General features: G+C 39.9%; 1 protein-coding gene across 5 annotated transcripts; it reads right to left on the bottom strand.

Annotated features, from left to right (window-relative positions):
• Positions 1–205: 205 nt before the first annotated feature.
• smarcc1a (SWI/SNF related, matrix associated, actin dependent regulator of chromatin, subfamily c, member 1a) lies at positions 206–22,738 on the bottom strand. 5 transcript variants are annotated; one of them, XM_067511824.1, is made up of 28 exons: positions 22,489–22,738; positions 20,983–21,102; positions 20,754–20,839; positions 19,964–20,045; positions 19,636–19,728; positions 19,474–19,543; positions 19,117–19,222; positions 18,450–18,525; positions 17,819–17,944; positions 16,717–16,811; positions 16,011–16,138; positions 14,233–14,292; positions 14,075–14,112; positions 12,547–12,668; positions 12,084–12,155; positions 11,831–11,944; positions 11,465–11,618; positions 10,976–11,086; positions 10,729–10,791; positions 9,988–10,246; positions 9,372–9,533; positions 8,267–8,322; positions 6,827–6,980; positions 5,753–5,931; positions 5,222–5,356; positions 3,183–3,567; positions 2,850–2,975; positions 206–2,305 (listed from the first exon to the last, which is right to left on the bottom strand). In XM_067511824.1, the coding sequence occupies exons 1-28, from the start codon at positions 22,672–22,674 to the stop codon at positions 2,214–2,216; spliced, it is 3,450 nt and encodes a 1,149-aa protein (XP_067367925.1). In that variant the 5' UTR covers positions 22,675–22,738; the 3' UTR covers positions 206–2,213. The 5 variants fall into 5 exon arrangements, with proteins under 5 accessions (XP_067367925.1, XP_067367928.1, XP_067367926.1 ...); XM_067511827.1 differs by having other exon boundaries at positions 10,729–10,788; positions 16,717–16,835; positions 19,117–19,186; positions 22,489–22,737; XM_067511825.1 differs by having other exon boundaries at positions 16,717–16,835; positions 19,117–19,186; positions 22,489–22,737.
• Positions 22,739–23,914: the final 1,176 nt, after the last annotated feature.

A 23,914-nucleotide genomic window follows, 5' to 3' on the forward strand; every position in this document is an offset into this window, starting at 1 on the left:
CCAACCAAAATCCAAAACTGTTGATCTATTATAAGAAAAAAAAACAACTTAAAACACAATACACATGAAAATCAGCAAATACATGAAATGCTAGAACCAAATTGTTGGCATTTTCATCTGAACTTAATTAACTTCTGTCTACTGAATAATCCACATTTGCTTTAGCTCAGTAAATAAATGTTCAATGGTTGTTCTCATATTTACACTTTTTTTATTATTTTTTTTTTATTTACTGCACCATCCACTGGGCACAGAATGTGATAATTAAACAGTGAAACCATGATTGCTTCTTGTTGGTCTCCCAGTATTTTTCGGCGCACAGACCACAAAGGGCTTCATACACGGGAGCGAGAGTATTGCTAAGTTGTGCCGAGGTTAGTGACTAAAAGCAAATGTTGATGCATGGTGGTGGTTAGCGAGGTAGGCCGCACTAGGCATGAGGAAACTGTGAGCAGAGGACAGGTATAGGAAGGGGGGCAAGGTGTTTTCGCTACAGTGTTAGCACCTAAAAACATCTAGAAGCCCACTGATCAGGAAGAGTGTCGTTCATGTTTGGGTATTTCAGTCTGGCTGTGTGAGGGTCAGCAGGAAAATGTATGTATGTGCGTGTGGTTGTCCAGTGGTTTGTAGCAGGATCTGGTCAAGTCGGTGCATGCACGCAGCCTCCAGTGTGAGCCTCAGCTTAGTTTACATGTCTGTGTGCGTTACAGGGCAGAAGGAACAATGGTTGCGTTTTTGACTGTCTGTCCTTCTACTGGGCCTCAGTTTGTGCCTCAGACCTGAAGCCACTGGGCTTCTAGAGAAGTCTCATAATATTTCAGACTTTCTAACTTCTGACAAATCCTGTGAGAAGACTCAAACCCATCATGTACTACTACTGTTGCAGAGCTCCATTGCTGTTCCATGTACCACACTGCTGCACCGACTGACAGATGGTTTTTACTTAATGCCTCAAATTGTTCTGTGCTACTGTTCAAAAGGCTACAACACCTAATCAGCTGAGAGAAGTTTGCCAACAATTGAAGCACCCAACAGCTCAAAGATTTCAATCTTTACGTACGAAAGGGTTGAAGCCAAGTGCCACAGACTGATAGGACTGGGCCAGCAAGTGCTGAAGGGTGGAGTAACATCTTGTAGGTAGGGATTTGTGTATTCTAACAACAATATAGAGACAGACAGTCATATCTTTGCAATTCAGTCAGAAAAAGCCACAATGTCAAATTATATAAAACTTAATGTGCATTTGCAGATCACTCTTTCACTCTTTTTAATAAACACAACTCTCTAGTATGGGGAATTACAATTCTCCTTGACACAAGGGTGGTAATCTGATAAAGTAAACTTCCAAATGTCATCTTTGGGACCAAGGAGTGTGTTATTTCAGCACGTCAGCTGTAGTCAATCATTCTTAAAATCTAAAATGGAAACGCAATGGAGGCACAAATTGGACCGAAAAGGCAGAGCAGACAATGGAACCACCATCAAAAACCCCTCAGTCTTGCACACAGATTTTCAAACACAGAGATTTACAGTGTATAATTTAAAGAGGAGCGAGAGGTAGATAATCGACAAGACAAGCGTGGGGGCAGGCTGAATGACCTCTCTGTGTGTGTGTTTTTTTTTTTTGAGATTATTGTCGATTATTAAATCGTCTGCTTGATTCGTGGTACTGTGTTATAGCTTAGGTTGCTCAGCACACACACACACACACACACACACACACACACCTCTGCAGATCTCACCTGGCCCTCTCCACTCACTAGCTCCCCCTACTATTTGGCTTGGAGAAAGAGGCACCAGACAAGAAGAGGTGTGTGTCTTAAAGAGACAGGAGGGGTTACAGTGTAATTTAAAAGAACACTGGAAGCGCAAAAAAGTGAAGCAGACAGAAGTTATCTGTTCGGCCTCCCCATTTTGTTTTCTGGTCAAAGAGTCATTATCCCCAGCTTCCATCTGGCTAAACAGAACAGAAAACTGTGTTGATCACTAGACGACCCTTGCTGCTGTGCCCTGAGAGGAAGTCTGGATGCATGTGAAATATTGGGTCACCCTTGCCACTCAACCCTGAGTGTGTGTATGTGTGTGAGATAAAGTTTATAATTTCAATATTGAAGAAAAAGAACGAGCCAGTAGCAAAGGCCATCAAAAGGGTGGGGTGGGGGGTTCTGATTCAGAAACAGAGTTAGTTTTGTGTGTGTTTGTGTCTTTAGATCTTAGTTGTCGGCCACTCGTCCACTGGGGGGTGCTGGAGGACCCACAGGAACAGGGGGCATTGCTTCAGGCTGTGCAGGTGGTGGGCCAGGGTCTAGAAAATGGAAGGTTCAGGTTTAGTGGAAGGAAAAGAAAAAACATTATGGGGTAAAAGCAACTCTACAGTGGCTCAAGGGACTCGTGCTCCATCTAAAGCATCAGGAAATTATAAAAAGGACAAACACGTAACTTCTAACGATGCAAAATTTAGAGGATGATGTAAAGTCATTATGCCAATGGCCTACGTGTAAAACTGTTGGGCTATGCCCTCAATGGAAAGTGCACTGCAGGTGTGACGTAACGCCTACCAGCAGCACTAACCCAAACATTTAGCTTCAGCCGACATTCAAAGTAAATACCGGTGTCAGCTTTTGGATCACAGCAATATTCGGATTCCGAGAAACTCTTTTTTTTAAGCTGTGGTGTAAATAAGGGGACATCTCCACAAAGTATACAGCTTTGGGTGAGTTACACAGGGTACACAGCACCAAAAATAAGGCAGCACGACTTTGCCAATCTGTGTACACAATGTACAATCATGTAAACACAGAGAATTCAAACATGAAGACAGAGAGTGGCAGAAGGAGATTTAGACTTACACATGCCGTTGGGAGCCCCAGGGTGGCGTGGGGGTATCATGGGAGGCATGCCGCCGGGAGGGGGGCCAGCTGAGGGTGGACCGGCCATCATACGTCCAGGCATTGGCTGGCCTGGTCCCATTGGTCCTGTAATGTAGAACGGAGGGTTTAAACATAATAATAAGAACAAGTCATTAAATTAGTGGAATCTTTCTAGTCTGTTGTCTAGCAGGCCACTGTTCTGAGCTAAATATAGCATTAATGTAATAATTATATACCAAAACAACAGGCGCAGTTTTGTCACATAATTTCTTCTTTGTCGCTCATATTTTCTCTCTCTACTCTAGCCCTCACCTGTCTGTCCTGGGTGGTGAGGGGCCATAGAGTGGTGACCCATCGGAGGGTAGCCAGGATGCATGGCAGCACCAGGTGGGGGCCCTCCGTGGTGAGGAGGGGGTGCTCCGTGGTGGGAGGGAGGCCCGCCGTAGTGTGCCGTGGGCCCTCCAGGGTGCATGCTTGGTGGAGGGGGCCCTGGGTGAGGTCCAGATCCCGGGGTCTGTCCCTGCCCCGGCCCCTGCCCCTGGGCCTGTGCGGCCGCGGCAGCAGCAGCAGCGGCGGCGGCGGCAGCGGCAGCTTGCTGCTGCTCCATCTGCTGCCTCGCCTTCATTTCAGCGTATTTGAGCTGCTCCATGTGGAACGCCTGACGCTCTGTGAGCAGCTGCTGCCGCTGTAGCTCCAACTGCACAGGGAGAAGAAATAGGAAACACAGAGAATGAAGAGATTTATTTAAACAAACACAGAGAAGTGGCAGTCACCAATTAATGACTGGTGGGGGACAGAACAGTGATTACGTTCTGATATATCGGAGGACAGTTTGTATAGGTGCCAATGGGGGGTCACTCCTCAAATTTAAATTGAATCTATTAACCCTATTGGGATACATAGATTGATGCAGGGATAAATATTAAGGGTTTAATTAAAGGTTCAATGCTATAAAGTTTAACACTTTTAACACAATATTCTTCTAGTGGACATTGTACAATCGCAGAAGAGAAAACATGTACAGCCCTGTGACGTCCAGGGTCTCTTTCGTACGTTTTTTTTAAATTTTAGAACCTCAGTGTTTAACAGTGTGCAGTAGGAGCAAAGGCTTGGTTTCTAACCAGTCTTCAGAAGGCTTATGTAAACCAGAATCCCTTTCATGCAGTATTTACAGTCGTAAAACTGGGCTGTGCTCCCAATGCCTCTGCACGAAAACAGTTTTACACTCTGAGTCTCCCAGGATTGTTCGGAGTCAGGACAGGAACACACACTGAGCTGAGGGCTGTTCATTTGCCATGTAGAGGAACTAACCATTTTTTTTTTTTTTTTTGGCCTACAGCTGCTTTGGAATGGAAAATGTTTTATTTGAAATGCAGCTTCCTCACAAACAAGTGATTCTGTGTCTCCTTTTCAGTCTCCGTGTAGGATTTGAATCAAGCAGGCAGCAACACTGGCGAATAATCTCTAAATATATACTGACCACTTATTTCAATTCAGCAAGTACAGTTTTAGAACTATGCTACTGTCCTGAAACAGGAACTTTAAAATACAAAAAGTATTTATTTACTTACAATTTTTTAAATATCTTTCTCAATTGGAAAATCCTAGCAATTACCACCAAATCTAGTTTTTGCAACAACTAAGCTAGAAAATATTATTAATAGTGAGGGCTACAATAACTGGTGGAAGATTGGTTTAACACAGAAAAATGTTGATCGTTAATACCTTATACAAAAGTAGCATTAGCTCGGCTTGTATTTTCTGGATTATTAAATGTTCCCCAATTTATGCTGTATTTTTAACAGCAGCAAACAATATGATACCAGTGAGATTTGGGTAGTGATGGTGATTGACCTCACAAAAAAAGGAAAATACGTGACACAAGGGGATGGATCTCTTTTCTGGTTTGATTTGGCATCTGTATGATTTGTAACTAAAACAGATGGTTTCTCTTAATGGTGCTGCATTTCTAAAACCTGCTTATTGCCTTTGATTATTCACATAGTGTCGATGATGCAAAGTTTGTGGTTAGGTCTACATGCATTAACAGTTTTTGAACAGTTACTAGATAATGCAATTAAAATTTAAATAAAATTAAAACCAGATTTAGTTTTGCAATCAGCTTTGAGTTAGACATTAAATTGGCATTGGTAATAATGCGACACCGTGACTGTAGGATGACCTACATTATTAATAAACACAGCTAAAAGCCCTAATGAATGTGGAGCAAGTGTGAGTGTAAGCAATTGATACGGTGCCATCTTTCCTGAATGAGCAGGGCCACTGCTGGTGAATAATATCTACCTTTAATCTCTAAACATTCAATAAGAGAGATTATCATTTTGACTTACAGCCTCTTTCTCTCGATCCATGATGGTCTCAAGTTCCTCAAAGTGCCTCAGCTTGATCTCCAGCTTCTTCATCTGGGTCTCCACCAGCAGAGCGACCAGAGATTTGATCTTCCTCTCCTCAACCGCTGCCAAGTGCTGACAAGACAAAGAAATAGTGATGAGAATTTTATGATCAGTCTCAAATAATGTAATGCTGCACTTTGTTGCATTATCAAGATGCTTTGCACGTAGGTTCAGCTCATTCCTGAGTTATTTTGGCAGCAGAATTAGAATTTATTCTGGTGGTAAAACCCTGATCTTGATGTATTTCACCACTTTTAAAGTACACCCTTTAATAATCGCTACAGAACATCATCTATAGTTGAATGAGAGATTCACAGTTGAGAAAATGTGAAGGTTACTGCCTTGTGTCCACATTCTCTTCTACCGAGGTTATTAAAAACTGAACTGGATCAAACCAATAACTTAGAGATAAATTTTCAAAATGTCAACTCGTGTAGAAAATGTGTGTTTGGTGTGGTTCAGTCTCACCTTGGCCTTGGTGGCTGCAGATGCAAGGGCAGCAGCAGCTGCAGTGGCGATATTTCCTTCTCCAATGTCATGTTCCAGCTTCTTCTGTTTGTCTTCTCCCTCCTCTGTAGCAGTCTTCTCCTCTTTTTCCTTCTCCTGCTCTGAAGATGAGGTCTCCATTGCGTCCTCCTTATCCTTGTCTGACAGAGGAAAAGATTCATGTCAAAACAGTACAGTTACAGTAAAAACAGATCTGCCTTCACACTGTATAAACCCTGTCACATCATTTTGTTGATGCTGTAGTTGCAAAACCATCACCAAACTGTCACTTTGTTGAAGTTAAAACCTGTACACAAAGATAAATGATAGGTCAGCTAATGGTGAGACAAGAAACCTCTCAATGCCAGGATATTTGCAGGGATCAGGGAGCTGCTGTAAATATGCAGGAGACTGGCGAACTTCCTGGAAAGGTCTGCAACCAGATTGTCCTGAAAGTTACTGCTAAACTTAACTGTGTAAGGGAACTTAATGCTCTGCACAAAGCAGGGGTAAACTGCTTTGAACCATGTATAATGTTGTGGATTACACAACTGATTGACAATTGACAATTGCCTATTGCAATTTCAATCGCAACAAAAGCAATGCAACTTGCATTGAAAGTTTTCGGTAAAGTTGCCATGATAAAGCTTTTTAGGCCACAACAGTGACAAACACAATCTGCAAAATCCTGGAAGGAACTTTACTACAGGTCAATTGTGTTGGCCAAAACTAAATACAGACAAGGCTTCTGAATGTGAAACAGATCAATAATCACAATTCATTATTCTAATAATCAAGTATTTTTAAAGTGTATTTGTCAACTATGACTTAGTTCTGGATTCTTGGGAAAAGTATTAGTTGCTGTTCTTTAAAACTTTGTTGTGAGTCTAATATAACAACGGTTTCTAACACTAATCAATCAAGAAAATAACTTCAGCAAACTTGAAAGTGATGGTTAGATGCAGCCCTAACTGGAAATGAAAGGTTGTAGAGCTTATTAAATGGGGCTGTGTAGCAATACATTTTCACATAATTGGTAACGAAACTCAGTTTTACCTGCTGGAGCTGTCTTGGCCTCCCCCCCCTCTTCGTTCTCCTCCTCCTGCTCCGATACCTCTGCTCCCTCCTTTTTTACTTTTTCTGTGGCCTCTGTCTTGTCACTTTTCTCCGCAGACTCACTGGGCTTCTCCGCCTCATCCTTCAACTCCGCCTGGAAGTGGAGAACACAGAGAAACAACAATAAGTCGCCAGTGCCAACACTAAAGGAAGTAACCAGCATATGCAACAATTTGTTACTTGGATCTAAGAAGATATGACAGATTTAGGTATGAAAAAAAATAAAACCAAAAAACTGGGTCGCCATATTTGCAAACCACAAATGAGAAAGTAAACGAAGACACAAAAGATGCAGGAAGTTACAAATTATTTACAATCAGTATTAAACACCACTAAATAACAACCACAACACATAAATGTGGTCATTCAGCTAATGCTCAGGAAGAGGGAAAAATAGGTTGTGTGACCCTACTCACATTTTAGGGACAATCACTCTGATTTGCACAAAGTGTCTGACACTAGCTAATGGATGCTAATGAGCCCTGATCCAATCTAACGGTTGCTAAATGCCATTTACTGCCGCCGGTCCTTTCCAAGACACGGGCCAAACGTAGATTAGTGGAAAAATGTACTTAAAATGTGGGAAAGAGGACAAATGTTGGACAGACACATTCAGAAGCAAATATAAATAGCATGTCACTGAACCTTTTTCCTAAACAGATAGAAACACGTACTGTAGTATATGTACTATAGACAGAGGTCTGGTGTGTGTTTAGTTTGATAAAATGAATTGTTTAAATTTTTTTTAAATATCAGACAGAAGTACAAGTACTTTTTATGATTCAAGATTCAAGTTTTTGCTTTAGTTAAGCCAACATTTCCAAACTGTTATAATAAAAAAAAAAATTAAGTATTATACAAGCAATAAAGTGACACCACCAGCAAGTATTATTGGCTGTGTATATAATAATAATAAAAAAAAAAAAAAAAAAAAAAAAAAAAAAAAAAAAAAAAACACATTAATGAGCCAAAAGTATTCAGTCACTGACATGTTCCATAAATACGTGAACATGTTTTGCCAGTTTGGTCCTTTTCAGAAAATTCCACACACACATTATCCTCCTGTTGGAAATACATACACGAGTACCAAAAGAAAAAAGGAAATTGTCATCAACAACTGCACAATTTACTACTTTCTGATAAGCATTTGCCTAAATAGTGTTTAGCTTTTTGAATTCTAGCTTATTGAAAAGTATAGATTTGTGGCCCATTTTTTAAAAATGTGCTTGTGGGGGTGGTGCCACAGAGTGTAGAGAATTAATAAAGTATCAATTATTGTCAGCCCCATCTTTGAACTGGTTTCCATATAATATTATAATTCAAAAGACCACAGGTCTTCAAAAACATGTAGAATGTATTCAGAATAAAAGGTAGTATCACCTTATCAGCCTGTTGGGAGTCTGTGTCCGTGTCCATCTTTTCTGGCTCTGTGGATTCTAGAAATGACAGGGGAACAAAAACAGATTTGATGGTCATAAATGAGTGTGTTCAGCCAGGTGAGGTCTAATACACGCAGATATAACAGAGTAAATCTAATTCTTTAACATTCATAGAACACGTGTAACAGCCACAGCGACATATTGTCCTCGTTGAAATGAAATTACTTTATAGATTTTTGTGAGGTCAGCACAGTCAAAAAGCAGTGTGTTAGGGGCAAAAAGAGAGAAAATTAAGGTTAAGAGCATTTTAAGCTAACATGCCCACGGGGAAGGGCATCATTTGCACGTGCACAAACACTGATTTTTAAACCATGCCCCGGGTGCACTTGTGCATGTGTTAAATGTTTGAATATTGATAGTGAGCTGGATGCATTTAGCCATATTGATTGCTACTGTGGCTCTTAGTGCATTCATTCAGGTACAATACGGGATTAGCATTGCAGGTGTGGGAGCGTGAGTGAGAGAAGGATGTAAGAAAGAAATGATTTCAAGAAAGCAGAGCAAAAGGGAAAGATGGATAAGCACACGGTAGAGTGATGACCCAGTTTTCTGCTCACCCTCCTCCCACTTCTCCGACCCATCTGCCACTGTTGTTTTAATCCATCGGTTACCATGGCTGTACGCACACGTACTGTACGTGTGCGCACAAACACCATTATTTTTTTACTGCTCGCTCTCCAGCTGGTAAAAATTACCATGTGCATCCCCATCAACTGTTAATAAAAGACTAATGATTGCTGCTTTATGTGGTGAAGACGGAGCCAGACACACGTGAGAATCAAACTGGCCTCGACATATCCACACAGACAGACAAGGCAGTAATTTGTGTCCAGAAGCTTGGGAGACTGCTATCATCTGCTGCCCTCCAGTGGCTGCAGACATCACAACATTACCAAACCTACTATAAATTAGATCACATTTTAGATGCTATAAGGCTAAAACCCGAAATTTACACCTGAACTCAATGGTTAGTGATGGTTTCCAGACTGGACAGAAGAGCATAACCTGGGACTCTTTGTTCTTCCATCTTGTCACATGTTACTCACCAGTCTTTTCTGGCTCCTCAGGGGCAGTGCCAGCAATGCCGCTGCTTTCAAGCCCGAAGGCGGGGTCCACCTTTCCTGTACTCCTGGCTGCTTCCTGCACCTTCTTCACATGAGCCTCCACCAGCTCGGCCGGCACCTCCTCACGCACACGAGAAAACTCCTCTGCAGACAGAGAGACATTTAATGTGACGTTTAACAGTTAACAGGTCTTCAAACAAACATTGCATCATTAAAATTATTATTCTTGCTTTTATCCTTTTGTTTGGTCTTCATCTTTAAAAATTGTGAATTGTACTGTCTTCTGCTGTTTGTTATTTATCAATTGCACATATTTTAATGCTTTTAAGATTATAGCATTCAACAGTGAATGGTGACACTGGCAGTGCAGGAAATACAACATCATCATCAAGTTTTTTCCAATTGTTGATCACTGTTATATAAATATATATAAATATAAATATTTCTAAATACAGTTTCTAAATACAATTTCTAAATTCAGTAATCCAAATGCAACAAATCAATTATAGCCCTAATATGTTTTATCACAGTAGCCAATAAGCTCCAAAATCTCACATTTGCAAAACTCAAACACGCCAAGAAGAAAAATAACTCTCACCTAGCGCTGCCCTAGCAGCAGCAGAGGCCACTCTGGGGTCGACTACAGAGGCAAGGAAGGCTACTGTGCTCATGACGGGGTTTCCAGATTGGCTGAAAGGTATGGGCTGGTAGGCCAGAGGGCCCAGGGATGTTTCAGTGCTCTCCAGGTACGGATCCTCAATCGGCAGCCGCAAGAAGTGCAATATGCACTCGTCCTGGGTGCGTGAACCAACATGCTCCGACACTTTGTTCCAGTCATCTTTGTACATTTCCAGGGCCTGTTAAGAAGTGAAAAAAGTTGATATGAAAGTCTTGGTCACAAGACCTTCCGTCAGTGTGAGCAACATTTCTTAAGGCTCACAGGATCAGAGAGCCAACTGAAAAGAAGGATGGGGTAGAGATTTAATGTTCGAGGGTGATGGGATGGAGCAAGAAACTGCACAATTAGCTTTGAGAAAGAAGACTTATGTAACCAAGAATGACAAAGGGACAAAACAACAAAGGGACCATAAGGAAGGTTTAACGAGTTTATGAAAAGAAGAAATAAGCAGGAGAAGGATAAAAGAAAAAAAAGAAAAAAGAGCTGTCATCCAGGTAACAAGGAGGGGAACACGCAACATGAATCTTTTGTTTCCGTCAGTATTAATTAAAGCCAGATGGAGACAGAAATTGCATTTTAGTGTGCAGAGGCCAAAGCTTGAAGAATTGCGCATTTTAACAGGTGAGGAAGAACATGTTAAAAGTTGTCCCACAGACTTACCTCTAGCAGCAGAAGAGTCTCCTGCTCCGTCCATTCCCTGGTGGAGGTGGCAGATTTGGCCTGCTGGGATCCAAAGCCAAAAGATCAAAAAGCTACATAACATACACGTACATGCTTTAATATTGTAAGATGAAAAACATTCAGTCTTCTTTGGGACATTTTACATGCTTGCATCTCACCAGCTTCAGAGAAACAAAATCATATTTTGGAAAAAGCATTGCAGGTGCTGAGTAACAAACGCGCTGACCTTGGCACTTTTCTTATAGAGATCAGAGCGAAGGCCAAAGGTCTGCAGGTCAATGGCCTTGTCTTTGCCTTTATCTGTGAAGTTGAGCATCGGAGGCTGTGAAGGAGGAATCTAGAGGGACGAAACACAAACCATTTACCAACAATGGTCATGTAGTTCTGCATTCTAACCTTTGAATACATTCTAACTCATTTTTCATTGTGTTGTAAAAGAGGTTTATCATACAAATAATGAAAAAGAATGCAATGTTTGCTGCATGAAAAACAAATCCCACTGGCTCTTTATCAGACAGGCAAAATTCACAATGTGATCTCTTACAAGTGACCATTTTTCAATTAATAATTAATCAACAATGACATGTTAGTTTTAGCCATAGACAATTATATTGGATAAGCACTGAAGTTGGATGTAGATCAGCTTTGTAGAAATGTGATGCATCAGGTTTTAACTGTTTAGCTGCAAAATCGTTCCCCCTAATAAAGTCGTTACCGGTGGAGGTCGGTGGTTCAAGGGCATGAGGCCTGAGGGTGTGTCAGCCAGGACAGTGAAGTGAGGCGTGGGCGGGGGGCCCATGGGTAATGGGCGACTATCTGCGTCAACTTGGTAGTTTACCAAACCCCACTGCTCCAAGAATGCATGAACCCTGGAGAGAACCAAAAACTGAATATCATTCTCTTTATCTAAATATAAAGGGGTTCGTAGTAACTCCTAAATTACTCCAACCATTGTAATACTTTTTCTTGCAGTTTCTGCAATAAGTACTAAATAATATTTTACTAAATATATACCTAAATATATACCTATATAATAAAACAAATCATCCAAGCTAAGCCTTGTAACTGCACATAAGCTCACCTCATGATGGCACAGACATCCCCAGTCAAGTTCCTGCGACAGGAAGTGGAAGTGAGATACTCTTGAGGGTTTAGCCGATATGTATCTATCATGAAGTTACGGTAGGCCAGGTATCTGTTTAAGGAACAAGAAGAACCACAAAGACATTTAGCAAAACAGGAAAAGGTATCAATCACAATGGTTCTACTGCAACACAACATCTGATGGTTCAGCGTAATTTGCAATCAATGGATGTGTGTGTATATAAGCTCACATTTCTGGAGTTTTGGATTTGTTCTTTCCGTTGAAGAATTCCGGCAGGGCTCGTCTCTCTATTTCATGGATACTAAAAAGAAATGAAAAAGATGTGCAAACAGAAATCAAATTAGGGACATGCGTTTTATAACTATTGAAAAAGTGACTTTGGAAAGTTTGCTCATTTGGAACCTGATTAAGTGCAATTTGAGTGATTTTTGATTGTCAGTGACAGGCAACAGTCATCTCACATACAATTGTTAAGAAAGAAAAAGCCAACTAATACAACTTAAAAAACAAACAAACAATAACCTGAGGTTCACAAAATGTATTATTTTTAAAATGAAACTGCAGTATAGTTTCATAGCCCACAAGAATTATGGCAGGACTTTAAAGTTCCTACAGAAAGCAAGAAACAAAAAGGCACATCTGAAAACAATATTTGTTCAGTAAGGTTTTTTTAATACTCATTTAACTCTTACCAGTTGTAGTCAAACCATGCGGAGTAGCTGGGGATGATGATATGATGAGTCTGTTCAGTTACGTTGTCCTCACTGGCGTCCATCAGCCTATTGACTTCAGCTTTTCCCTGTTCCTCATCATCCTGCAGACACAGTCAGACAGGTTAAAAGACCTCAATGTTTTTTTTATGCAATTTCATACATTAAATTACTGTTGTTAAAGTGTCCAGCTCCACCCCAAAGCACTACTGGCCCTTCTCATCGGTTTATAGAGCCTGTTGGTGTCAGCAGCTCAGTCCACTGATTCATTAAAAAAAAAAAAAAAAGTTTCATTCCTGTGACTAAGGAATTTTAATTTTGAATCAATTACTGAATTTGTCTTAAGATGTGAGCTTCTGTATTTAAAGTTAAAGATAACAGATTTAATGTTGTATCCGTTTTTTTGTTGATTGAAAGGGCAGATATAATAAAGTGGTATAGTGACACTTAATATAAACATTTGATTTTAATTCTTAAAACAATCTTCGGATTTGCTGATTTTTTTGTTATACTCAGTAAAAAGCAGACCATTCAATACTTTCAATACATTTGATACGCAGATCACATTTTGAAGGGAGAGAAAGGAAAAAATAAATTCAGGCGGCTTCATCCTGCTGCAGGGAAAAATTTAAAGACTAAGTCTGTGTGTTTGTCCTCACACCTTTCAGTTCTATTTTAACCAAACACATGCTAGCATCTAACAGCGCTAAACAATAAGCAAAATATGAAGATTCTCCATTATTATTTTCTACACCTTTCTTAACAACCCAGCTAATTCACCACTTTCAGAGTAAAAATTTGTTTGGCGTTTGCTGCTCATGTCTGTAAAAGTTGTTGAAGAACTCAATGATTCTTCAGAAAACTGACATGACAAAACATGTTAGTAGATGGGGGTAGGTTAGCATGAAATTAAAAATACAAAGGACCCCGTCTCCTTTTCATGGGAAATGAGAGATTTGGAACTCTTGGAGATGTTGCAGCTCTACAGAGAAATACCCAATTTTTGGAGTGATGACACACAAAGCAATTTTTGGGAAACAGACCGTCATTTATTTTTCACATGCCGGATTGGGCACCTGCCCAATGCACTCAACTTGGCCTATCACAGAGTTTACCTGCCACGGACAAGGAAGCATTACTCTGAAGCCCTGTTATCAGACAAATCCTTGATTAGACCCATCTGTGGTGAGTGAGAGTGATGGGAAGTTGGGAAACTAATACCACTTTTTTTATTTTTTTACATTTTGTATATATGCGGCCAATTTCTATTAACTTCTCTCTCACACTTCTCTCTCTCTTTGCTTTCTGTATGTTCGAGTGCCACTTGTTCGTCCAGACCAAAAAAAATTAATAAAAAACTTGAGCCAACACAGCAGTTGGTCTTCTTTGCTGGTTCTTTGAGGTGAGCTCGCTGTATCAGAGCCTAATGTAACACTTCATTGTCCCCCCTCTCAGCCAGCCCTCCACACCTACTGTTTAGATTTGACAAAGGCAGAGTCAGCCATCTTACCTTTCCACCAGACAGCACGGAGTCATCCTCCATATCATCTGGGGAAAAAAATGAAAAAACATTTCAGCTGAACTACTTCAAATTGCCAAATGGTGGATAATCATCTTTACAAGTCTAAAGCGATACACAGACAGTACAGACACGTCTCGGATACATACCCAGGTCACCCACATTTCCTCCTTTCATCGGCGTATTTTCACTGTCCTTCTTTGAATTCGCTATGTATGGAGAAAGGAGAAAAAAAAAGGAAAAAAAGAAACTACTGAAAAGGTTTTAAAAAATTATGTAACCAAAACAACAAAAAGTAAACAAAAACAACAACAACAAAAACAAAAAACAAATGTCAAGGACAGTTTAATTGAGCCTTAGCCCAGCAGGAATTAACCAGTACTCTGGTTTGAAAAAGAGGACTTTGAAAGAGATTGACAATGATTGTGTGAAATGAACTATATATTTTTCGAAGTGTTCTGTGTTTAGAAATCTTTAAGAAAAATGCCCTAATCATCTTTAATTGTTTTTAGGAAAAAAAAAGTAGGCTATTTTCCTTGTTTTTTTTAACATTGTGTTTGACTGCTGTCAGATTTCTAGTCATCTTCATACCTGAGTGTCAGACTGCCACAGGGGAAATAAAAAAATAAAAATAAAAAGTAAATTTAAAAAAAAAAAATTTAACTTGCTTTTTACTGTTTTAGTTTAGGGTTTAAATGTACATTAATGCTTTTAAACTTTTCTCTGACTTCTGGGACTAATACGTCTCTGCTTCTAGCTGAAAAACTCCTCCAGATGACAATTAAAAAGTTCAAATTCTGGAGCTCTGGAAAAGCAGGTTGAACATGATTACAAAGTCCATAGTGAGCAACAAGATGACATAATTGGAAGGTTCCTCCAAGTGATGTCATTTAGAGACATTTTTAGCTAGAAGTAGAGATATTTTCATATAGGGAAATCAAAGGGAAGTTTAATTGCATTTATGTACATGTACAAACTAGAGGCAGAAGTAGCAAGTTCAAAATCAGTGAAGACGTCCTTTAAAAAGATTGTACTGATTGATGTTATTACGTACAGCACTGAACAAATCATATGAATGACTAGGTCAAAAAAAGAAACATTGAGAGATAAAAACAAAAAAGATATCTATTAGAAATAGAGTGACCTATAAATATCCATGGTTGGGAAATACAATAATTTACAGTCATATGCAAAATACGGAGACCAATATTAATGCATTAAACCAGCTAGACAAAAAGTAGACAGTAGTGAAAATGAAAACGTAAAAGAAAATAATTTTTCACACAATACACTGGTCATTAGTTTATGACCAAGAATCTTATCACATTCTCCCCTTTTGAACATATTTCTACCAAGATTACAAGAATATTATTATTTTACTATATAGTAGCTTATATAGAAAAAGAAGCTGTTTGCACCCTAAAATATTGCGTTTCCCTGAAAAAAAAACACCACCAAAAAAAACAACAACTTTCTGACCTTTACTACATGGGAATTTGCAAATTGTGTTCAATTGTGTGCACAACCTTCCTCTTTGCCTTAGTGCATTTTTATCTTGCGCCCTCTTCAGTAATCTGATATAACAACTACACCTGCAAAATATCTGCCATACAGATTGCAAAATCAGTGTAATAATTACAGACACAAAACTAATCTATAATTCACATGATCCATTAAGCACAAAGTAATATATATTTCAGATGTGTTACTGAGTTGTAGACCGTTGAACTAATTAAACAAGTGAACAACTGTAATGAGATGCTAATAATTATGATCGATTACCTGATTAAATCGAGACCACAATAGATCACGATAGCAGATGCCACTGAAATACAATCAATACCCCAGCTGATTCTTTTCCGTAACTACTGCCTCAACTGGGTAACTCGTGATCATGTCTTGATGAAAAGTGCTCACTCAGCCCTACCCTTGGACATGCTGCCCTCCTCCATGCTGGCACCAGCCGACGAGTCGTCCATGTCCTTAGTGATGTCCTCCTCTGTGTCCTCCTCCTCGCCTCTGTGGCCCCGACGCTTCCAGTGTGAACCCGGGTTCCTGTCGCGCAGACAGGCAAGTCATGAGTGAGATAAAAAGAAACTGGAAACCCCAACAGACGAGTTAGTAGTGGACCTCTTGTACATTTCATGAAAACCGTGTTCAGAGTTACAGCTTCCTCAAACTTGTATTCGTGAGTTGTGTAGAATAGAAAGGCTTCAGCAGATGTGGCCTGACACCAGCATTCATCTTGATTGTTACTCTGTCACCGTTTTCGTCTGTTGTATGTTTAGTAAAATTTTAAGCAAGTTTCTTCTCGTTGCTATAAACATTCAATAGAAGATAAAATTTGACATAGCCCACGACTGGGAAAAAAAAAAAACTCCCCACAACTCGTACTAATTATTCCCGTCTGAGCGATGTCTGCTGAATGACCTTGACCTTTTTACAATTAAAGGTCATTTTTTTACAGGCCAGTGGTGAAGTGATAATTTAGCTCCGTTAAGATGACTACAGATTTCCGTAGCATGGGGGAAGGAAACAAAAGTCAGCAACATACACTCACCCTTTCTATTTTATTACAACTTATTTGGCTACTTACTACTAATTACAGAATATCGAACAACTGGCCTGCTTACCCCTTCTTTCCTCCCTTCTTGCGGGACTCGGCAGGAGTGATGGGTGGCGAGGGTGAGCGCCTCCTCTTCTTTCCGGCAGAGTTAGCCTTGCGCTCCTTGCGATCAGGTGTACGGGAAGACTGATCAGACAAACCCCGTGCAGCGCAGGGAGCGAGGGATGGAGGATGAGAGAAAGAGCCGCAGAATGAGAGGATGAAACGGTTGCACACACAAGGGGGGGGGGGAGCAGTGGGAGAACGACGGCAGGGAAGGGGGAGGATGCTGTGGCAGTTGTGGAGACGATCAGGGTTCCTGTTTACTCCCCATCAAAACAGCTTTACTTTCACTTCTTGATTTTTGGCTTTTGGTGAAACATTTATAAGCTAAAAGTCTTCAGCAGATAAATTACCACCTATCCCTTGAAATGTTTGATTGACTTAGTTCATATACTATATTGCTTTGTGTATTTTGATAAATAAAATCGAAATCAGTTCTCTATGTAGTATATAATTGGAATCACATGAAAGCTTTTGGCCTACAAAAGTAATGTGTGGTTAGTAAACATACTTTTTGCTAATAAGCTCTGAATTTTTCTGAATTTTTCACTTGACACATCAACAGAAACCCTGAGACGAGGAGACAAAGAGTGAGGAAAGGTTTGGAAAAATGGGCAACGGACAGAGACCAGATGCAAAAAAAAAAAAGGAGGACAACACACAGACTACAGGGCATAGCCGCATGCAACAAACAAACTTGTAGCAAAAATACTCCAACCATAGCATTTAAACTTACTTTGGTACCATTATAATTATTTCCCCTGCCCACCAGTACAGAGTTTATGGCCAATATTTGACTAGTTTTATGTTTTGTAATATTAGCTTTCATAACAAATATAATTCTAGACTCAATCAGAGCCGTTCTTGCAGACACTGTACATTGATTTAGTATCATGTCATTGCTTCAATCACAATCCCGGACTGTTTCTTTGAACCTAACTTCTATGTCGCTTTGGATAAAAATCATCCAACATGTAAACGATAGCACTGGGTTGGAAAATCTACAATCAGGATTTTCATGTTACTGAAATACCTTTGGAAAATTGGTCACACAGCAAGGCACCTACCTCTTCCTCCTTGGGGAAGATTCTCTGGCGGAAGGTAACTGGCTTCTTGTTCTCATCAACCTCGTAGTCCTCTTCATTCATCCACTCATTGAAGGCATCAGTGTCTAAAACCCACTTAGCATGGACCTGATGGCGAGAAGGAAGCCGTGGATGGTGAGGAGGTTTGTTCATCACAATTAAGTTTCAGCACTGGTAGATTATTTTGATAGCATCTAAAGCCTTTAATTTGCTGCCATGTTTTTCTTCTATCATTTCCCAGTAGAAGAGACTCACAGGAAGGATAGCTCTCTTAAGGGGCAATGCTATAATCACATTTGCCCGGAGCAGCTCCATAACAATTGCCATACACAACAACGTATTGATTTCCTATTTAATACTGCGCCTTGGCTTTTTTCCTGATGGTATATGTTTAATTTTATATAACAGTAGGTTTTTATTAAGCCAGTGGAGGCCGCCATCCTCTTCTTCAAGTGTTCCCTGGAATCCTAAACACATAAAAGTCATTCATAAAAATTGAAAATAAACAGTGTACTGACTTAACTTGGTTTATAATTTACTTCTTTTCAATCCCCAATATCATTTCAACGCCAAAGCTTCAAGTCCAGCTCTGCTTGCAGTCCTTAGTTCTCACCTTCCAAGGTCTGTCAGTGCTCGGTGGATCCTCAACATCACCGTCCACCTCGCTGGCTGATACCCAGGTGTCATAGCTGAAATGACACAAAAAAAAAAAAACAGCCAATGCTCAGCGATTGCTTCAACTACTAATATGCTGCATAACATAAAGAAGTTACTCAAATACGATCACGTTAAAGTACCATAATATTGATGCCACTGGATCGGATTTACACAGATTTGGTCTCAAATTACTTTTGAGGATTTTGTTATTAAGCTTTAACATGAATTTGTTTTGAATGAATAATGCAAATCTGGGATCTAACAAAAATTTCATATGGTTAAAAGTGTAAAAATCAATCAAATATCACTATATATGATATTTCAATACCACAATTGTGGCTTTCCTATTTAGCTCTTTTGTTGTAATATGATTTTTAATCATTTTAATGGTGTTGTTATTGACCATGTTAAATTCTGATCATCCATAGGACACAACTATGCGTTACCACGTGTTGCTTGGAGTTTCTTATTGTTGAAAAACACAATAAACTGTTTAAAAAATATTTTTTATTCATCCGTTTGTGTGCAACTGTGTGCACTTCTGATGCTGTGACAATGAAAAACGATGTAGTAAAAAGATGCTTAATGTAGAAGATGAAGACACGTCTCTACTCTCTGCTCACCTGTCTGGGTAGAGACCCCAGTGCACCAGCACCTGTTTGTCTTTCCTCATGACAGGACGAAGCCACTCCTCTGCAACACATGAATCGATGCCGACAAATACAAACACTGACCAACCATCTTTACAATTATTATATGAAAAGAATATATCAACTACAACAAAGTACCAAAGAAGTTTACAAATCACACAACTGCATTTGATTTATCATTTGCTTAATGTATTTAGTATTTTTAATAACTAATGAATAAACTTTTCACTTTCGTGTTTTAGATTCAGTGATAGTAAAATTGTGAATCTCATTCTGTAAAGCATAAAAAAACAACTATATACAATTGAATTACAGAGAAATCTAGCCTACCTTCTTCTTGTTGAGATGAAGATGGGTAAATGTGGTGAGTAGCCTTTGATTTGTCATCAGTAATAGAGCCCTACAGGGGACAGATATGAAGTAACTAAAGAGGCAGATAGCGAGTTTGAGTCTAGAGTATTTCCTAGTTTAACCTTGTAAGCTGGGGCTCACCTGGTGCCTTTTGATGATGTCTCTGAGCTTACTGGTCTGTTTCTGCTCGATTTCCGGTGACAAGAAGACAATTGGTCGAGTCAAGCAGTTATTCTACAAATAAAGAAACAAGAAGGTAAAATCAGAAACGCTGCCGCGCTATATTCTAAAACAAGAACGTAACCATCATCCTTTATCTGTCAAACTGTAAAAATCTGTCATAACTGAATAAAGTGAAACCTATGTACAACTAGCTATTACCATATCACAAGTTTATCAAACAGCAGCTTGTATATTGCAGAATATTTTTGTTTGTTTTTAATATTCAAAATTGTGGAGAAAGTAATACCTGAACCAGGTTTTTCTCTACGTTTAAGAACATTTCCACATTCCTGTCCATCCGTGAAGGATTCTGAAGGTCAAATCGACGCCTGGTAAAGGGAGACAGAAAAGAGTAAAACAAACAATATGAATATGAATAGCACCATATATTATAGCTCTCTATATATCTATATATACACACACAAACACACCTATTTCTATCCATTTATCTATCCATCTCCCCTTTTTATACCCTACCAGCGACAGGGGAATAACATGAGAGCAGACCCACCAAGGCTGGAGACTAAAGAATATTAGAAAAACATATGGGAGAAGGAGGCCTCACATAACAATGTCCAGTGCATGGTGGACTTGAGAGCAGACCACAGAAACCTTCCTGAACAAGATCAAGTAACCATCGCATTGACAGACATCCAAGAGAGGGTCTCAAGTATGAAGAGCTGGACAGCACCTGGCCCTGATATGATCTGTGCCTACTGGTTAAACAAGCTAATGTCACTCCATAAGCACCTGGCAGCAAAAATGAACGAGCTACTAGTGGATGGAGCCCACCCTGAATGGTTAACTGAAAGCTACATAGTCCTGACCCTGAAGGAGCCCCAGAAGGGAGTAGTCCTAACAAACTACGGCCCAATCAACTACAAGAAACATGAGCCTTCTTTATTTGCTGTAAAGAACGGGCGTATTTCAAGGACTTTCAAAGAAACAAATCTTTGTTTTGGAAAGACAACTGAATTACAAATGAAGACTGCATCATGTAACTTAAGTTATGTATGGAATTTAACAAGTCAACGCACCAGCCCTGCTCACTCTTAAACTTGTAGACCGACCCCAAGATGTGACACAGAGCACCTCCTGCCTTGAAATCTAGGAAACACTTAGCCTGAAAAAGAAAGGAGTAAGAATAAGGATATGACATTTTACTGACAATCATCAAATCAGCAATCAAGTATAAATGCATCAGAACACAAACGTAATTAATAATTTCATGTAAAAGTAATGTTTACATATGTGTGTCGTGCTTACAGGAAGTTTGGTAAGAGCAGGATTGTTGACCCTACGTCCAAAAGCATCCTCCTGGAACTGCAACAGTTGGACAACCAGACCTGCCAAGGATTTACTGGAGGGGGAGTCATTCTGGACATACTGGGAGGAGACAGAGTTAACAGCAATCATTAAGTAAAACTAGTGAAACTGTTAGACACACAAATATAATCTTACGTTAAGCAACTGAAGGTAATTTTCACTATCGACTGAGCTAAAAATACACGATGAAGTCAATATTACTATTAAGTAAGAGCCTAAATTGTTTAATGAAAAGAAATTAAAATAACCCCAAAATAGTTGTATCTTAAATTAATTTTAAATGTATTAACAGAATGTATAGATTATATTTAGAAATTTAACTTGAAGGGGCCACTTAAAGGTTTATTTTCACTTGCAGTTATAGAGAGGTCATAAGGTCACGGTCAATAACAACAAAGCCAACTGAAAGCTGGAAGAGAGTCAGAGACTGCTGTTGTGGGGCATTTACCAAACATCAAGCCTTTGTGATCTTTTTGTCTTGGCCTCCAATAACTGTGTCTACTTGTTAAGGCCCAACACTGTAATGCTGCACGAGGAAGTAATGAGAAAAGTAATGGCTACGAGAAAATAGGAGATGATCTATTTATAACATTTCAGACAATGTCCCACTTCTAGCTTTCTTACCTTCAGCTATCTCAGTTAAAGAGAGTGGATAGAAACAAACCCGAGCCAACAATATAGCTTAAACTTCAGTGAAAAGCATTATCCTGATATCTGTCCCATCCTTTTATTTCATATCCATCTGTCGGTTTCATCAATGTAAGCAACCCAAGCACGTAAGTGGTCTGGGATGGAAGCATGAGGAAGCAGGGTTCTTTGTTGGGGTAACTTGGTGGCAGAGCAAAGCCTGCACACGGTGCTGCTGTGTTGACAAAAGTCAACCCTGCTTAACGTTACTCTGCAGCACAAAACACTGCGGCGCTTTGAAGCTGCTCACGGCTGACGAACGTCCTGTGTGTTCTCTAACATGAGCTAATGCTATAAAATGTTTGACTGCATTATTTCCCAAGGATAACGTTTGTTTAGCTTTTGTGGCGCCTATTAAAGTGCTTTGCAAATGTTGAGCAAACGTTGCTCACATGAGTCGAATGCAATATCAGTTTAACGCTAAGTCTCGTTGGTAAACATTTCCCTCAAGTGCGCTATTAGTAATCTCACGGAGGGGACTATTAGATAGCTAGCAGTAAGCTAAGCTAACGTTAGTAACCGTTAAAACCGCTGCGCTCAGGTGCAAACCCAGTTTATCAACTTTGTGTAAAGTTTTAGACTTGTTTTTACCGTGTCGCCCATCACCCGCCACACTACGAACAATACACGGATGTACAATAACCCAAAGCTCAACTATAGCTTGTTTTGTTTGGCAGCAGCTAGCTAAGCTATTAGCGCTCCATTGTGCCAGCGGGACGCGGGCCTTCGTTGAAATCAATAGAGCAGCAGCTAGCTTACCTTCTTGTAGTGCTTTCCGACCCAAAGCCGCACCGTTTCCAACTGGGATATCGTCTCTGAGCTTTCCCAGAATTTCGTGGACGGGCCGCCGTCTTTTTTACGCCCCACCATAGAACCACCGCCGACCTGACCCGTAGCTGGTCCGCCTGAACCCGTTCCGCCTGCCGTGGTCGCCGCCGTCGCCATTGCGTGCTCTGCTCGCTGCGTTTGTCTTTCTCCCCCTACAGCGTCGCTCACCTTGCAAGTTTTCGAATGATATTGCGCAGGCGCAAATGTGTTGCTACTTTTCAGTTCTCGCGAGTCTTTCGATGTTAAAGGCGTTGTGGGAAACACAGGTGGGTGATGGGGGTTGTAGTTTTTGTAAAATCTGCGCCATAAACATGTTAGGTTACACCTTTGGTTTGTTTACGGCACGTTTTAAATCGCGTTTTTTTTTGTCTTGTTTTATTGTTTATTGGAGACTATGGCCAAGTGTATGTAGTTATATAATGAAAACATGATTTAAAATTCAACCGACATTCAGCCACCACCAGCGACGCTGACCGCAGTTATTTTCTCACAATCCTCCAAGTTCGGTGGCTAGTCAATTGCACATTGACTAAGTTCTTTATAATAATACGGCTTGGGATTTTCAGGTCATCAAATGTCAATCATCACCATCTATGCACACGCACACACACTTTTTATCAGCTATTTTATTTTTAGAATGTTCTGACTCACTGTGCCTTTGTTGTTTGTTTCTGTTGTATTGATGGGAGACCCTGGTGCACATTAGTCTCTCTACGAGCCACAGCAAGAACACGTGTGCTAAGTTTGGGAAATGACTTTTCCTTTTTATTGTTGGATCAAAAGTATAAGAAGTAAAGATATTTATACAGTTTTTTTATGTACATGAGTAAAGGTAGTCATGGGGTAATGTTTGATAGGTGTACACTTAGTGCCCATTAGATACAGATACTTTGCAGAAGTTTTGAAGGCCATTTGTGGTACCGTTCAAGTCTTAATATTTAATTTACTTTCAAATATTATAGAGGAAAACTAGCTTTCACTAAAGTAAAACGTTTATTTCCACAACTGTCCTTTAGTGTCACAAGTCTCCTAAAAATCCTATATTTGACTACATGTAGACATCTGCATTCATCAAAGTGACATTTTGAACTTCTTTGTTACGGGGCAGCATCAATATTGGAATAATCAGTATTATCCATCCAAATAATATTTGGTAAGTGGCCACTTATACATCGCTTTTATTCAAACAGCTTTACAATGTTGATTCCCAATTACACACACCGATGGTGGCGTTTGCCATGCAGGGTGCTCAACTGACCCCCTGGGGGATTCAGTTGGGACTCAGTGTCTTGCACACATAGCCGCGACCTGGGATCAAACCACTGACCCTGTGGCCTGTGAATGACTGCCTTACCAA

This window comes from Channa argus, chromosome 7, assembly GCF_033026475.1.
Source record: "Channa argus isolate prfri chromosome 7, Channa argus male v1.0, whole genome shotgun sequence".
Taxonomy (NCBI): Eukaryota; Metazoa; Chordata; class Actinopteri; order Anabantiformes; family Channidae; genus Channa; species Channa argus.

What these genes read in the sequence shown, in the direction of transcription:
- smarcc1a (XM_067511822.1), bottom strand. Translation starts at nt 22,674, where the DNA reads ATGGCGACGGCGGCGACCACGGCAGGCGGAACGGGTTCAGGCGGACCA. An exon ending in TCGGAAAGCACTACAAGAAG is followed by an intron (nt 21,103 to 22,488) that starts GTAAGCTAGCTG and finishes GTCTCCTCCCAG; the next exon opens with TATGTCCAGAATGACTCCCC. An exon ending in ACATCATCAAAAGGCACCAG is followed by an intron (nt 19,544 to 19,635) that starts GTGAGCCCCAGC and finishes TGTCCCCTGTAG; the next exon opens with GGCTCTATTACTGATGACAA.